We start from the raw sequence: 16,513 nt of genomic DNA on the forward strand, positions 1-16,513 counted from the left end.
CTGGCTCTATTATTTGCGACTTGATGTTTGCCACCACATTGGACTTGCACAAAGTGGAACAGAATCTAGCGCGAGCTCTGTGAAAATAACGCCTATTAAGGACTTCTATTTAAATAGCTATTAGAAGTAGAAAATAAAATTAGCTAGTTATTAACTTAAAGTAAAATAATTATAACCCCTAGGGTATTATAAAGATATTAAAATAATAAACTAAAAATAATTATTATTTTATATTTTCCTATTATTCTTAAATAAATAGTTTATATAAACTATAAAAAGAATACCTCCCTAATAATAAGTAATTAAGGTTACTTATCTTATATTTACTTCTGCCTAGACTTAGCCCTTAAGAACCTTTACTCCTTGCTTATTAGAATCGCTCTAAAAAAAGATATACTGCAATTTAGTAATACTAATATATACGATAAGCAAGCAGGATAAACTAGGTTCACAATCTTCACTTGCCGAGCTAGTTAGTCTTTAGAACCTTGGCCGCACTATAGCTTGCAAGTAGTTCCGATTGAGCCGATGATGCTGGACCAGACTCTGCTGGGTTACACGCACGTACTAAGCGACCTGGTAATAACATCGCTCTCGGATGAAGTTGGAAAACAGGCCACAGCACTTTCGGATCGCCCAGCATACCACCAGTACTTTTATTCGTCAGGTATGAGGACGCATCTTTGTTGATGTCTGTTAAGTGGTTACCTGACAAGACACAAAACTACGCGCTTTTGTCCGGTACTCCTTATTGCTCCGTCAGCTTACGACTTGATTAGACTGTTGAGGGGCGAACAACCAATGGCAAGTGCCGAGAAAATTGTGGAAGCCTTCCGGTGGGGAGACGCGGAGATGACCCGACCAAACCTGCATAAGCGGCGGGGAGATGATCCGAGGTGGAAACGCCATCTGCAGAGACAACACGAAATCAGTCTGGATAAGGAAGACTGAAGCTGAACATGAGTATAAAAATATGGCAACGGCGTCTTTAACGAACAGAGATAAAGGTTCTGGATGGAGAGCTTTTCGATTCAAAAATTGGCCAGCTTCCGAAATCGAATCACTTCGCTGCCCAGTTCGTATAAGAAGTCAGACTATCAAATACTTACCTGCATCGTCGATTTAAGACGGCAACGATGGCTTTGGCTATACCATATTTGCTAATTGCGGTCGTGTGCGTAGCTGTGTACGTTGCACAGTCAATTCTGTATAATTTATTTTTCCACCCACTTCGGAGCTACCCTGGTCCAGTCCTTGCCAAGATATCCATCATCTGGAGCCGACAAGCAAATTTCTATGGCCTCAAGTATATGAAAATTCACCAAGCTCATCGCAAGTATGGTATGTTCTGCACGAGGATAGCCCTTCTGGATGTCTTGCAGCTAATGTAGTAGGCTCTGTGGTTCGAATCGCGCCTAACGAGCTGTCCTTCGCTGACCCAGCTGCCGTTCGTGATATTTACACAAACAGTGCCTTTCAAAAAGAAGAGAACTTTTATGTGAGACTCTGCACAAACCAGATATCCCCGCCGCTAACCGTGTTCAAATCTGTAGTTTGCAAAGAGAGGCTATGAGGAAGAGCATCTTTTCAGCTTTCGGTAAGAGCGCTGAACACTTATCTCAGCACATTAACTCATCTGCTATCAAGAAATCCCGAGGCGCATAACCAGCGTCGAAAGCTCCTATCCCGCGGTTACTCTCAAGGTAGTTTGCTTGATATAGAAAACGATATTGCGGCCAAGATACAAACGTTTCTCGACCTCCTTGCCACAAAAGCTGTCAATGGCAATGCGGTAGATATATACACCTTTGTACATCTTTTGTCATTTGACGTGGTTTGTAAGTCGTATTAGCTGCATGTTGGTGAGGAACAAATTAACAACCATAGATCGTTTGCTCTTCGGAGATGACCCCAGGTCCCTTGAACTAGGAGGAGAACACAGGGTTCTGTCTTACCTTAGGGCATGGCGTCCTCTCTTTACCTATGTGTGTACAACACACTACGCGTTTCACACCTTCAAGAATACTAATACGACGTGACAGAAAGAGGTATTGCCGCAGCTGGAGTGGCTTGGTGTGTATCTACCAGGCATATTTGGGAACAACTTCCGTAAAGTTAGGCAGTGGAAGATTGTGAGTGGTAGTCTAGTCGTGGAAGAACGCTCACTGACGATAAGAAAAGTATTCCGTCGATCTGATCAAGACGTCTCGGCAGAATAACATCGTCACGCCGTTCTTTCGTTCTGTTCTATACGGCGAGAAAGACGGTTACCTCAATCGGCCACTCACGGACTCAGAGGTGGCTGAGGAGTGCATGAGCGGAATGTGAGTTCGGTATCTAGGATGATTTCGTGAGCTGACGACTGTCAGGTTTGGCGGTACAGGAACAACCGCCAACACGTTTGTCTTTCTTCTCTGGGCTACTTTGCAACGACCAGAAGTAGTGGAGAAGCTTGAAGCAGAACTAAGAGCAGCTTTTCCCAACCCGGACTCGGTGGTCGACTATCAGGCATGTTCTTCGTTGATTGGGAACAAACAATAAGTGGAACTGACACGCCTAGACCTGCGCTCGTCTGTCCTATCTACAGGCAGTGACGAACGAAACCCTCCGCATGTATCCAACAATTGTCGCCATCTTGCCTAGAGTCGCCAAGAAGGACACCATTGTCGCAGGTCTTCACATACCCAAAGGCGTAAGCTATTCCGTCCCCTGACATAAATTCACTAATAACAAATCATACCAGACTGTTGTGGGAACACAGAACTATACCATTCATCGCTCGGAACGAGCATTCCATGATCCAGATAACTTCCTCCCCGAGCGCTGGCTCGACGACAAGAACGTTGATGCTAGAAAAGAGGCATTTGTGCCGTTCTCGGTTGGTCCTCGCAGATGCATAGGAATGAAGTAAGTATAGGTATTGATACTCTCTATTGAGTTCAACGTTGACATGCAGAAGTCTTGCCCAAATGGAGTTGAGCAAACTCATAGCGGCGTTCTTCCTACGCTTCAATGCCACCATTGATCCTAGTATGCGACCCGAAGAAATGAGGATATTTGACAGTTTCAATGCTGGTCCAGCTGGGCGGAGGTTGCTTATTAGGCTTAAAGAGAAACATTCAGAAGCTGAAGCTCCTGGTACTATCACCATTCAACACTAGTGGGACGTCATTTCGCCTGAATCAGTAGTGCATTGGGACATTTGGTGGGGTCGAGAAGGTAAATTATCAGCCGATAGAAGTATGGGGTATACCTCACACAGACGACACATGGGGCAACATGTCTGATGGATAGATATTTTTTTACTTTTAGTCTTGAGATTCGAAAATAGCTCCCCAATCAATGCTGTTCAATGTCTGTTGGATAGCGCAGTCATCAAAGAAAGGATCCATTATGGGTCCCATATCAAAGTTTCCAGACAAAAAGCTTCGAGATAAAGGTTCAGTGAGAGCTTGGACATCGCAGATCCTCTTAGTGGGTACAGAAGATCCTGTTTCAATGGCATGCATGTTAGAAAGGTTTGAGAGAGAAAAATGAGATGAGCTTGAAACAGTGCGTACCTGCATGTTCGATGCGTTGGAGTCGACCTTTGAGATTCTGAACGACACGTATGGCTTCTGTTGAAGATTTTACCTCCGAAGCAAGGGAGGTAAGGATTTCCATGGCCAGGGATAACGAATGATCAACAGCAATCTTTACCTCGTCATCTGGATTAAACAATATAGAGGCTTGCAGGACTGTCGCTGCACCGAAGGTGACTATTATTTGATGTCAGATATGTCGATTCCCGAGACTGCACGATTCAGACGTACAGTAGACACTCCACCATGCCGAACATCTGTAAACGGTGCCCAGGCCTTGGTGCAAGACTAAAATCAGCTTGTGGGCGGTTTCTTGACATTCCTGGGTCATCTCCTTGACAACTGCCTCGTCAAAGCTTTTGTGATGGGAGCTTCCGATTGTAGCAGAGAATTCAGCGGGAAGGGTGAGGGGTCGCAGCAAAAGGAGACGTGTATATAGAAAGCTATATGTCATTAGCATCAGGCAAATATCGAAGGGAAACTTCGATGGCTTACCGACAGTATAAGATTCTTGGTTGAAGAAGAGTGTTATCTTGCTGGACACCCGAGCCTGTAGAAGTACCCTGTAGTGTCAGATAATCCGGGAGGCCATCCAGAAATACGTCCAGCTGTGAGTTCAGACGAAGGATCTCATCCAAGTCCAGTAAGGGCATTTTTTCCTGGGTATCGATGTCCATAACTTGCTCATGAGCGTCTTGTGCATAGAAGGATTTCAACACCTCATCAAGAATTTCTAGAAGACGGATTGTATATACAAACAATCCAAGCCGACATGGGGAACCTGGCGGTTGAGTTCCTTCTCCGATTTCGAGAAGGTACTCGTCGTCGATGGTAATCGGCAAAGGCACACGGGACCTGCACGGCAGCATGGACGGCCTCCCGAACGTGGTGCAAATAAGCCTTTCATTACGCGGTGAGTACGCTTTATCGCATGGTTAAGTAGCACTAGTGAACGTACCTGTCCAACGTCACGCACACGTACCATACTCGTCTTCGCATTTCTCTTTCTAGTTGGCTAGTAGAACTGGATTTACGTGCATCGGTATGCAGGCCAAGGCTTTGTGCCACTCTAGTCGCCAGTCCTACCATGTTCCAACATCGGTTCGAGTGCATTGTTGATTGCAGATGAAGAGCGTTTAGCAGAAGCAATTGGACGACTGGTAGTGTCGCCTCGTCCAAGGTATCGATTGGCACGAGCCTCCTCGCTCTCTGGTAGAACTGGTCTGCCAAAGCGGCCCGGTTACCCGTTTTTGGGCTGTGGGTAAACCTGCATCCAATTGCGAGGACCATATTTAGTGTTGCCAGCATGATAGGGTTTTCTGTTGCTTCACTGCCATCTTCAACGTCTCCGGGCTCCCATAGGCGATTATAGAAGCGCATGAATGTCGGGATGTGCAAAATGGGATATACCGGATGGACGATATCCCAAAAGCTCTGAAAATACCTGTCAGATATGCTTCGAATAGGTACAAGATCTAGGACAGCCAGATCTTTGCATTGTTCTTTGGCATCAGTTCTATATCGCTTTGCTCCCCGATGTTCGGCTGTATCAGCCGCTGGCTGGTCCAATGCCTCAGTCTCGCCTGTAATGAGTAGTACGTGTTCGACAAATGCGATCGTCGAGGACGGACCATAGAGCAGATGTTGATCCTTGTTAGGTAACGAGACAGTCGCCAGTCCATCGGTTGACTCAGCTTCGTCAGTATCTGTCGCTTCTGGTTCCGATGCTGAGCTTTTTGGAGCGCTGATCCTCGGGGAACGGTCACCAATCTCCTGCTTGCGGCTTCTCTCAAGTTCTTCCAATCGCTCCTCCAATGCTTGAATGTGTCTCGATGGGAGTCAACACTACTGGAGCTCGTGACATACACAATACGTACTTCTGCGTTTTTAACGTGCCCTCCTCATACAGACACTCTTGCTCAGATCCTCTTCTTCTGCATACATCGCAAACTGGCCGTTTGCCGTCACAGCGGACTTTGCGAGCACGGCAGCAATCGCAAGCGAGTTGTACCTTTCGACGTTTTCGACGTGGTTCCGGCTCGTATGGGATCGAAAGGTCTGTTGCAGCAGGGAAATTGCTAAAAACATCGTCAAACGCCTGGTTCGAGTCTTGGAACGACATCGAGAACTAGCAGAACAAGAATTGTGCTCGCAAGGTTGAGGGCACGCAATTGCTGTACCGCCTTACTGAACCAGTTCGTACGGAAGAAGAGGGGTTGAGGTTTCGGGTGTTTTGTGCGCTCTAAACTCTATATCCTGCACTTACTGGCTTGAATCGGAGGATGGACATGGTTGTTAATGACTAATTGATGCGGGGAAGTTCATTCTTTGCTAGAAGTATGGTTATATTAGTGTCTAAGGACTGACTAAGCGGGCATTAACGGCAGACGCACCATCACGATGTATTCCGGGGCCCTACTATTTATTCAGGATTTCTATTTAAATAAGTATTAAAATAAAAATATAATTAATTACTTATTAATTTAAAGTAAAATAATCTTAACCCCTAAAATATTATATAAATATTAAAATAATAAATTAAAAATAACTTTTATTTTATTTTTTCTTATTATTTTTAAATAAATAATTTATATAAATTATAAGAAGGATATCTCTCTAATAATAAGTAATAAAGGTTATTTTTCTTATATTTACTTCTGCCTAAACTTAGCCCTTAAGAACCTTTACTCTTTACTTATTAGAATTACTCTAAAAAAAGATAGACCGCAATTTATAAGACAAAGTTTGACAATCGGACTTCTTCTAACACCGGTTGGGGCGGGCGTCGGTCTTTACGTCGAACTGATGAGTCAATGCTCCGAGGTTTGAAGGTGTCCGAAAGTGGGTGCCCTCAAAGCGCTAAGGCCAACTAATAGCCGCCTCACAAACCATGCTTGTTCTTGTAGCCGGTGCAACTGGCAACCTTGGCCAGAAGCTCATCGACAGCCTTTATTCACGTGGCCATCAAGTCCGTGGTGTCGGACGCAACCCACACAAGATCGGCTAAGCCCGTCGGGACAAGCTGGAGTGCTTTGTCCAAAGCGAACCCTATTATGACGTCCCTGCCATCGAGAGTGCTTGCAAAGGTGTTGATGCTGTCATCTGTGCCTATGCGGGCATGCCTGAATCGTCACTCGACGGCCAGCTTCTCTTGTTCCGTGCTGTCGAGCGAGTAGGGATAAAGAAGTATGTCGCCGCTTCGTGGAACTTTGACGGGAAGAATATGAATCTCGGGGTGCATGAGAGGTATGATGCATATATTGCGTTTCGAAACCAGGTTGAACTCAGCTCTGATATTACGCCCAATTACTTCTTTACCAGAGTTCCAGCCGAAGTATTGTTCTCACTCCCTGGCCACGGAGACTTTAGTCCTGCTAATAATGGTGCCTGGGACCCTAAAGGGAACAGAATTTACAGTGGCTATCATTGAGCGCGATGATGCTTCTGAAAGGGCTTTTGGTTGTTATCCTCTGACTTTGATCGTTAAGACATATGGGCAAGTAAGAAACTGTCATGTCGATATCCGCAAGAGCGGTGATGAAGAGGAGCTGCGAAAGATTGCACTGGAGGCGAGGAGGCAAGGAACGCGTCGGTTGTTTTGGCCTTATATAGACTGGTTCTATCAAGTGTTCACTACCGACAGATTATGGGTACTTGAGGAGTTGGATAACGATAAACTCTATGTCAAGACGTCTAGTCTAGAGGAATTTCTGCGCCAGTATCCACAGCTCTGATCGTCATGTATGGAAGAAATGAATTGTGGGCAACAGCATCATCATTATCATCATCAACTGTCATGTATTTAGTAGCTACAGCTAGATCAAACCCCCTCACTTGTGTCTGCCAGTTGCAGCAGCCGATTGTGAGAGGCCCAATTGTGACATATCAGCAATTGACCTAGATAGATAATCCGCCTTTCACTACTATATAACAACGTTTCCCGTCAACCATATACAGCATTATAATCTTAGCATCTCATATGCAGGTGTTGTTGAAGTGGAAGATAGACTATGTATACTAGTTTGAGAGGCCGGGGTTACCTCTAGGCACCGCTTGAGGATGCGTAGTCTCGAACGCGACCCGCCTGTCAAACTCGACTCTACTTCGACTTTTTGATTTCTTTTTTCTCTTTCTACCTATCTCCTTAACAGACTAAACGCTTATAGGGCTTTGGGTGCCCTACCTACCCCTCATAATTAGCATATACCTTTAAGTTATTTAAATTTTAAATTAGTTAGTTTCTAGCACGGAAAGTTTATTTTATGCCGAATTACTTGCGAGGATACGTAACCACCTTCCAGCTGAGCAGATGTTGGGTCACGTTGATATATCGAATTGGTTCAAGGCGACAGGGTAAGCTCCAAAGTGAATTAGCCTACATCGTCCATTCTCATTATAACCTAAACAAATGAAGGCATTTACACTAAGTCATCATGATTTCATCATTACCGTCTAATCCAAACTTAAGGGTAAAATGGGTGTTTAGCGACAGACTTTCCCGGCGTCCTACTCGACCTTGAGATTAAAATATTTTGGTTTTAACTTTGCATGTGCAGGGTGACATTCGCAGCTGACAAGCCTTTAAGGTTATCGCAAAGTTAACGGGATGCTCCGAATCAGAGGCCAAGGTGGTTTTACAAAGCCTAGCAGGTTCTGTATGTCAATCACTCAGGATGCCAACCAACTCAGCATACCCAGAGGGGTTTTATTCGCCCTAAGGGCGGCAAAATGTCGACAGGCTGGATGCTTATGTTCTTGATGACAATCCTGCCCATACGGATGTTATTTATAGATGCATACTAGAAACAAAAGCATGGAGCTAAACAAAGGTAGACATGTCTCACACTCACATGTCAGACGTATGGATGTGTTGGATCCACACTCCTTTCACATGCGCTGCGTTCAATATGGGCTGAAGTTGTGGTTTGAGAGTTTTACTTTCAAGCCTGCCTTGTTCGCAGGTTGTGAGGTCACCTATAAGTTATAAAACACCGTCGCAGACCAAAGTCGAAGAGACAGTGATCTTTTCCTACTCATCGAATACAAATGTCCTAATTCGCGCATCTGACTATGAGTGATTCTTCCACAATCCATGTGCCCGAAGCAACTGTCGGCTCCGTGAGTGAACGTGGCGAAGCGATGCCCGAGGAGGAATTGGACACCCTAGATGGTTACGAGTACGTCGTGGTTGGCTCAGGAGCCGGCGGAGGACCATTAGCCGCCAATCTCGCCCGGAATAACCACAGAGTTCTTCTACTAGAAGCAGGCGATGACCAGGGATCCAACCTCAACCAACAGGTTCCTGCTTTCCATCCCAAATCAACAGAGGACGAGAAGATGCGCTGGGACTACTTCGTCAAACATTACGCAGACGAGGAAGACGCGCAAAAAGACTCGAAAATGACCTGGGAGACACCCACGGGAACGCTTTATATCGGATTGAATCCACCCAGCGGATCAAAGCCGAAAGGAATTCTCTACCCGCGTGCAGGGACCCTTGGTGGTTGTACAGCTCACAATGCCATGATCACCATCTATCCTCACGAAAATGATTGGTCAAACATCGCCAGCCTGACAGGCGATAATTCGTGGCAGCCGAACAATATGCGTCAGTACTTCAAGCGCCTGGAGCGCTGCGAGTATCTTCCAAATGGTACCCCTGGTCATGGCTTCACTGGGTGGCTAGGTACAGATCGTGCTGATCTCAGACTGGCACTGGGGGACTTTAAGATCCTCTCAATAATCAGTGCTGCTGCTACTGCTATGGGTAATACGATCCTCGGGCTCATCCCCGAGAAAGTTTCCCAACTACTTGGACTCCTGCTGCGGGACATGAATTCCATTGATCCTCGCCGGGATATGACTGAGGGTATCTACCAAATCCCCCTGACCATGAGTCACGGGAAACGAAGCGGTGTCCGCGACTTTCTTGTAGAGACTGCCAAGAAGTATCCGCTGGACATCAGGACAGGCTGCCTTGCTACCCGTGTGATTTTCGACGAGAGTTCGCTCGCAAACTCCACTCCGAAGGCGACTGGTGTCGAGTTCCTCGAAGGAAGCAGCTTGTATAAGGCCGATCCCCGGTCAAGTTCATCCACCAATGGCACTGAACGTCGAGTCCGCATCTCTCGAGAGGTCATCCTTGCGGCTGGGGCTTTCGGCACGCCACAGCTTCTGAAGCTGAGTGGCGTCGGCCCAATGGACGAGTTGCAAAAGTTTGGGATCCGTGTCGTCAAAGATATGCAGGGAGTTGGAACCAATCTCCAGGATCGCTACGAGATTCCCATCATTACTGAAATCAAGGACGACTTCCCGATCATAACAAAGTGCACGTATGGGGAGCCTAAGGACCCGTGCCTCGCAGACTGGCGCCTTCAGCGTGGACCCTATCTATCCAATGGACTCCCCATCGGGATAGTGAAGAAGTCCAGTCAAGCAGATGCTGACCCTGACCTTTTCATCTTTGGCGGTCCTGCATTCTTCAGGGGGTACTATCCTGGGTATTCGAAACTCACCACTTCGGACAAGAGACACTTCACGTGGGCCGTGCTCAAGGCTCACACACATAACCAGGACGGAACTGTCATGCTCACCTCATCCAATCCTCGAGACGTGCCAGATATCAATTTCAATTATTTTACCACGTCTCAGGGTGAGATTGAGAAATCTGAGAGGGATCTCGGCGCCATTGCTGAAGGCGTTGCTTTCGCACGACGCATTATGGACGATGTCCTGCCTATTGCCACTGGGCCCCTTGAAGAAGCATTACCTGGCCGTCACTTGGCTTCTACTGAGCAGGTGAAAACATTCATTAGGAATGAGGCGTGGGGCCATCATGCTTCTTGCAGCTGCCCCATTGGATCGGATGGAGACCCCAAAGCCGTACTTGATTCTCGCTTTCGTGTTCGCGGTGTGAGCAACCTGCGCGTCGTTGATGCTTCTGTCTTTCCTCGTATTCCTGGGTTCTTTATAGTCCTTCCCATCTATATGGTTAGTGAGAAGGCGACTGATGTTATTCTTGAAGATATTGGCGAGAGAAGCCATGTCTGAAACACCTCGCCGCCAGATATTGATCACAGCGGGTCGGTCCTTCTACTTCCAGTTACACAAATCTGTTCACCTTACTTTCCTGGTCTATTCTTCTTTCATTTCTCATACTTTCATTAAGTCGTCGTATAGTCTGATGAATATTTATAAGGAACCTTTCTTTTTTTTACTAATAAGTACCTCCGAATGACAGGTATCTATGCTTCTACTTTGGTTCCCGTATTGCTGACTCCGTGCGATGCCTTCCTTCCACCTCCGCCCACTATCCCCTCACCTAGTTTTGCGGTATTTCCATATACAATAGTCATTCCGCTTGGCTCTCGCCTCGTGCCTCTTACCGTTCGCTGCTGCTCCTTGTGGTCTGAGGGCGCCCCGTTTTCAAAGCATATTCATCCAACCATGCAAGTAGCTCCCTTCATGCTCGTGCGCATGCTCCCGTCAAAAGTTAGTCTGTCTTCCATTAAGTCTTGTAGCGACTGCGGTTCTGCTGAGCCCCCTATTACGTAGCAGCTTGTAACATAGCTTTTCGTTGCCTAAATACACGTACAGCGGGAGAAGCATTGCTGACGTCTTGTTCTGTTGCTCGCCATTCGTATATGGCATTTATATGTTGAGTATATAGCACAGTCCCCTACAATAGGAGCTGAAGGCTCATTTTCTGTAGATATTCTATAACGGTTCGTATAGTTCGAGGTACGCCTTCCATGTCTTAAGAAACCTGCTCTAGGTATGCACTGGCCGCCAAGAGGGCAGGAGGAAGACCATCGGAACTTGCCCAGAAATAGACTGACCAACTTTGGCTGTAGGCGACCGAGTCGTCACGATGATGGTACCATAGAAACTGTCAGGAGAAACGGAAGAATCTCAAAAGCCTTCGAGTCTAGACGACTCATCTGTTCTGTAACCTCGACCGGTCGGATTCGTCGTATCGCCTTGCATAGTCAAAGAGCGACGATTGGCCACCTTGACGGCAAGACTGAGAGAATGGTAGGCCTCGAGATAAGGCTTAAACGTCTGTAGCTGGGGTATATTCTCTCGTACACGGATCCATTTGGTGGCGTCTTGTTAAAACGCCAGCGGGGATCGGTACTTTCAGATACTCACTGAGTATCACACAGTCACATGCAGCTATCATGCAATCACATGCAAAACCCATTCACAGTTTGTCTGGCACTAGATAATTTAGACACGAAACCTCGGGAAACTATGGAAAGTTTCAAAGCATGACTTAATAATGATGGCTGCTTTATTAAGCTCTTTAGGTCTTGTTTTCAGGATATTTATGAAGAACGTAGAGGGCCAGTTTCGAATATGGTTGCATGGTTAAATTGGGAGTTGATATCGTTTACTTTTATTACGGCCCTTTTCGTTTAAGTTTTAGATATCCTGCCCGCTCTAGATTCCTTCGCAACTTGACTCGTTGCACTATGTCGCGCTGCTGTAATAGCATTTCATCAAAGAGTCACCAGGACTTTTTCATCCACACATATTCATCTAGGATCCATTAATAAAGTTCCCGACCGTATGCAACGTGACGTTATTAATATCAATACTTGCAGATGTTTTGGTGTAACTTTATGCAGTCACATTTGAATTTGATTGATGGCTTGGAAGAAAGCACGAAAACTTTAATCAGCTCCTGACCCCGTTGTGGAACGGAACTCAATATTAGCAATTTGGAGGACGGCCTGTGGTGCTGCCTCTCACTGATCACGACACAAAAGCCGTTCAAGTATCTCTATGGAGGTTTCGGCCGGTCGCTATTACGCAGTTGCCTACCAGGACTAAGCAGAAATCCCTTGAGTATTGGCTGCCACGCTTTATAAACCATCGAAGTGTCTCTGGAGAGGCTCTAGGTAGCAGGGTTGACAAAACCGCGACCCAAGGAGGGTTAAAGGATAGCAGCACATTAGTAATTTAGCTGACAGGGAAGGTTTGTGCTGGACGGCGCAACGAAGCTGTTCAGGCCCGCCAAAGTGCGGTACTCCGGCTCCTGGGCCATGATATCTTCCCTCCAGTTGGACAGCCCTGCGAGGAAGTCTCTGAGGGGCAGTTTGGAGACATTCTGGCCTGGGAAAAGATTTTAGAAGAGGTCCTGCGACCATTTCTCGTCTTTGGCGCTAACGTTTGAATGCCCGCGATAGATGAGGTTGAACTCAACGGAGACCTGGTTGCCGGTGCTCACGGAGAAATCGACCTTGTCGAAAACTTGGGAGAAGGACTCTCGCGGGTCCAGGACCCAGCCGGAGTCGGGAGTATAGTTCAAATTGAGGATCGTCCTTGGGTATTCTGATCTGAGAGGTGATATTGACGTAGAGGCCGCATGTGACACTGATAAGTTTGTCAGCAAAGCACTAATTTAACCTTAACCGTAAGTAGATCTAGAATACGTACAGTCTTGCGGTGTTAAATAGGTCTTTGTCAATCTTTCTCTCTGCAGCTTCCCTGCTCAAGCGTGGATTCGGACCGAACCTTCCGCTCCCGTTAATTCGCTCCAGTTCTCCTGCCACATAGTTATGGAACCGATTAAATGTGATCAGCAACGCGTAGATGCCAGGCGGAAACCCCGGAAGACGGTGCTCAGAGAAGGTGTCAGGCTTGAGCATACCTCCTTTCATAGTGCGAACAGCTTCCTGTTCTTGGACGTTGTTGCCGTACAAAGGGGATAAGTCAAGGTAGGAGGAAGTGGATGAAATGCTAAAATCCGGGTTAGGAACCGTTTTGGTGTCGTCACCGCTACGGAACAAATCTAAATGTCGGTCAGTTTAACCTCAGGTGCGATACTGGCCCAAAAAAAGGGTTAGCGAAAAGGAGCCTAACCGTGGATGATAATGGTAGCCAAGTACAAGAGCATACTCGAGATCTTGCTCAGTTGTTCTTTGGGCGGCCCCCGACTATAGTCAATATTGTACCGAGAGGCTGAGGAACAAATCGGCCTCCGATTAGGTTCCAAGTACCACGACTTCACTGTATCTAGTCTTCTCCGGTCCAGCTTGTGTCTGTTTTCATTATCACCTACTGCTGAGCCTTTCTATGGCAAGAGACATCCTGCAGTGAGTTCCGTACTATTACGCTGGACGTGAATGTTGAGTCAAGAACTGCCAAGATGAGGAATGGCTTCGTTGCATGGAGCCGGTAGCAGTGACGGTCCTGGGTCCCAGGCAGCCTGTGGTGGGGAACCAATTGTCAACAACCCAGCTAAGCTTCTAATCCGATTCCCAAACTTCAGCTAGTTGCCGTGTAGGTCCTTGCTTTGGAAACTTCGCTGTTTACGTGTCATGCCTTGAAACGCCGTCGGAGTAATAGCTTGCCGACCATATCATGAATACGGGAAGTCCCATGCACCCCAGCTCAAGCCTGCGGCAAAAGGTAGGAACCTCATGGATTCAGCTGCGAAAGCGGTGTGTGCACATTGTGCGCGGCTCAGCGCCCCTAGCTAGGAGTGCAGCGGTACGATACGCTCGGTCCCTGGTTAGGAGGACGCTCATCTTCGTTTCTCAGCGACAATTCTTACTATCTATGCTATACTGCACTAATCTGGCTGAAATGAATTGCATGTGACCCGACAAAATAGGGTGCGGACCTTCCCGCATGGTAGCCAACCTTAGCAGCTTGGAAATCCCTGAGCCCTACGGGGATCCGGCTCATGCCCCCGCCCAGGGCTACACATCGAGGGCTGAGGATCGGTCGCAAACTCATCATTATATCTATGCAGACCGTCCACTCTACAGGGCTAGACGTAAGTTTCCATGCTTTTTGTCAAGATACGACAAGATACAAGTACCTGATATCGCAACTATTTTTAGTAACCTCGTTTAACTACAGTAGGTAACTTTAAGAAACTTTTACTAAAATATTATGAGCATGATGTGTTTATCAATGTACATTAACAACTAGACTCAAAGCATCCGTTAAGAGGAAAGTCCACTGTTGGATTCGAACTTTGCCGATTATCAAGGTTTGGCAAGGTATCACCACCTTTTCCGCAAACCTTTTAACTTGGCTACTTGAATTGTGACACCTAGCTCCAATACGCTTAAATTACAGGGTCACCTAGATTCTTTAATTCAAGGCCACATTTGATGGCCAACGTATTCCATTACCGGTACCTCAAGACCTGCATCGGCAAGACCAACATAGTTCAGAGATTCCTTAGAACAACCCGGCCTCACAAACTAGTAGCTTCTCCTCCCCTTTATTTTCTAACGGTCCAACCTACTACACCATGCCGGAAGAAACGCCCAAATTGGCAAGCTATAAGCGTATCATCCTGTGCTCAGACGGCACATGGCTTGCGTCCGATACGGGCGAAAAGTCCAACCCTTCGAACGTCGCCAAGTTGGCTCGAGCGGTTTCGAACAGTGGCCCTGATGCTAAAGGTAATATCGTCAAGCAGATCGTGTCATACCATTCCGGCCTTGGAAGCGGAGACCTTCCATTTCAGAAAGCCATCTACGGTGAGTTGCTGAGACTAAGTCTTCCTTTTCGCTTTCTCTCGAACAGCTTTACTGACATTCTGCTACTGCATTTCACAGGCGGCTTCGGCTGGGGTCTCGACATCGAGGTATCTCAAATCTATGATTTCATCTCGAATAACTACGAGCCTGGCGATGAGCTGTTCTTCTTTGGCTTCTCGCGTGGGGCTTTCACCGTGCGCTCGGTCGCCGGCCTGGTCTGCGACGTCGGCGTCCTTTCAGCTGTGCACATGTCCCGCTTCACGGAGATGTGGGAAGCCTACCGAGCGAATACTAGCGGTGAGCCCTTTAGGAATTCAGCGTGGTATCTGAATAATAAGGAAGACCTGGGTCTCACGGATGTCAGGGTCAAGGTGGTTGGCGTGTGGGACACCGTTGGAGCTCTGGTACGTGATGCAGGACGTGATGGATTCTGCTTCCGTTTAACTGACCTTGCATGGCTAGGGGATCCCAGAATGGCCCGTTGTGAGTTGGGCGACAAAAGCTGGCCTCCCAATCAACATGCGGTACGCATTCCATAATACGAGGGTATCAAAAAGTAAGTATTATCGCAAGTGTTCCTCGTAGAACGGCCAGGCCTAAATGACGACTCCTTCAGATCTAGACTATGCTTTTCAAGCCCTCGCTATTGACGAGAAACGACTGACCTTCCCTCCTACCCTGTGGCACAAGACTGCTGACGGTCCTGCGAAAAATCTGCAGCAATGCTGGTTTCCCGGCGTCCACGGCAACATCGGCGGCCAAAGAGACGGTTTGCATGCCTCGGCTGACTTTGAAGAGGTCGGTCACAACACATTTGCGTGGATGGCAAGTTCCTTCCCATCCTACCGCCTCAGTTACGATCCTAACCCACTGACTTCCTCATGCTTCAGGTGGACAATCTCTCTAACATGCTCACGTTTGAGGATGCCGCGATCAAGATTCTGATCAAGGAGCATAAGCAGGCGCTCAATTCCATCAATATTCCCAGCGGCTGGGGCTGTGGACCGATCGTCGACAATTTCTCTGGGCTGCAAGGCCTCTTCTTCTGGTTTCTTGGGAAGAAAGACCGCGCACCGGGCAGTTATCCTCGGGACCCAGGCGACGGCACTAGTGGCGCCACGAATGAGTATTTCCACCCTATCACCCGAATCCGCAAGGAAATCCTTGGCTACAACCCAATGCCATTGCGGGGATATTCCATCGAGAGACCCCATGGCAGTGCGGGGTGGAAGTGGGTGAAGAGCGGCGTCCAGTCGATACCTGAGTACGTGATGCACCCGGAGAAGAAGATGAGCGTCGCGTACGAAGAGAATGGGAGGGTGAAGTATCGAGTCGAGTCGAGTTTATCGAGATTGCTGTGCCCGGAGAACATCCTGTTGGATCTGGATAGAGACAATGGGATATAAACTGATAAGTAGGGTCGTGGGC

At 47.3% G+C, this 16,513-nt stretch overlaps 6 protein-coding genes across 6 annotated transcripts; 4 read left to right on the forward strand and 2 right to left on the reverse strand.

Annotated features, from left to right (window-relative positions):
• Window positions 1-1,136: 1,136 nt before the first annotated feature.
• On the forward strand, window positions 1,137-3,161 carry FOBCDRAFT_239532 (cytochrome P450; the record flags this gene model as incomplete). Its single annotated transcript, XM_059610264.1, has 11 exons — window positions 1,137-1,341; window positions 1,395-1,498; window positions 1,554-1,597; window positions 1,648-1,838; window positions 1,888-1,985; window positions 2,043-2,132; window positions 2,182-2,324; window positions 2,370-2,512; window positions 2,592-2,692; window positions 2,744-2,907; window positions 3,032-3,161. The coding sequence occupies 11 exons, from the start codon at window positions 1,137-1,139 to the stop codon at window positions 3,159-3,161; spliced, it is 1,413 nt and encodes a 470-aa protein (XP_059464812.1).
• Window positions 3,162-3,212: 51 nt separating this feature from the next.
• On the reverse strand, window positions 3,213-5,703 carry FOBCDRAFT_250089 (fungal-specific transcription factor domain-containing protein; the record flags this gene model as incomplete). Its single annotated transcript, XM_059610900.1, has 7 exons — window positions 3,213-3,490; window positions 3,561-3,758; window positions 3,813-3,838; window positions 4,077-4,481; window positions 4,540-5,015; window positions 5,052-5,313; window positions 5,426-5,703. 7 exons carry the CDS (start codon window positions 5,701-5,703, stop codon window positions 3,309-3,311), a joined length of 1,827 nt encoding a protein of 608 aa, XP_059464813.1. The 3' UTR covers window positions 3,213-3,308.
• A 768-nt stretch (window positions 5,704-6,471) lies between these two features.
• Window positions 6,472-7,315, forward strand: FOBCDRAFT_239534 (uncharacterized protein; the record flags this gene model as incomplete). Its single annotated transcript, XM_059610265.1, has 3 exons — window positions 6,472-6,556; window positions 6,590-6,964; window positions 6,999-7,315. The coding sequence occupies 3 exons, from the start codon at window positions 6,472-6,474 to the stop codon at window positions 7,313-7,315; spliced, it is 777 nt and encodes a 258-aa protein (XP_059464814.1).
• A 1,336-nt stretch (window positions 7,316-8,651) lies between these two features.
• On the forward strand, window positions 8,652-10,631 carry FOBCDRAFT_201050 (uncharacterized protein; the record flags this gene model as incomplete). The annotated part of the gene is made up of 1 exon (XM_031183093.2): window positions 8,652-10,631. The coding sequence occupies one exon, from the start codon at window positions 8,652-8,654 to the stop codon at window positions 10,629-10,631; it is 1,980 nt and encodes a 659-aa protein (XP_031038735.2).
• Window positions 10,632-12,784: 2,153 nt separating this feature from the next.
• Window positions 12,785-13,246, reverse strand: FOBCDRAFT_273501 (uncharacterized protein; the record flags this gene model as incomplete). Its single annotated transcript, XM_054704440.2, has 2 exons — window positions 12,785-12,959; window positions 13,023-13,246. 2 exons carry the CDS (start codon window positions 13,244-13,246, stop codon window positions 12,785-12,787), a joined length of 399 nt encoding a protein of 132 aa, XP_054560415.2.
• A 1,607-nt stretch (window positions 13,247-14,853) lies between these two features.
• On the forward strand, window positions 14,854-16,491 carry FOBCDRAFT_239536 (uncharacterized protein; the record flags this gene model as incomplete). The annotated part of the gene is made up of 5 exons (XM_059610266.1): window positions 14,854-15,085; window positions 15,164-15,489; window positions 15,548-15,641; window positions 15,702-15,910; window positions 15,976-16,491. 5 exons carry the CDS (start codon window positions 14,854-14,856, stop codon window positions 16,489-16,491), a joined length of 1,377 nt encoding a protein of 458 aa, XP_059464815.1.
• Between the last annotated feature and the right edge of the window lie 22 nt (window positions 16,492-16,513).

Source organism: Fusarium oxysporum, chromosome V (assembly GCF_013085055.1).
Source record: "Fusarium oxysporum Fo47 chromosome V, complete sequence".
In the NCBI taxonomy this organism is placed as follows: Eukaryota; Fungi; Ascomycota; class Sordariomycetes; order Hypocreales; family Nectriaceae; genus Fusarium; species Fusarium oxysporum.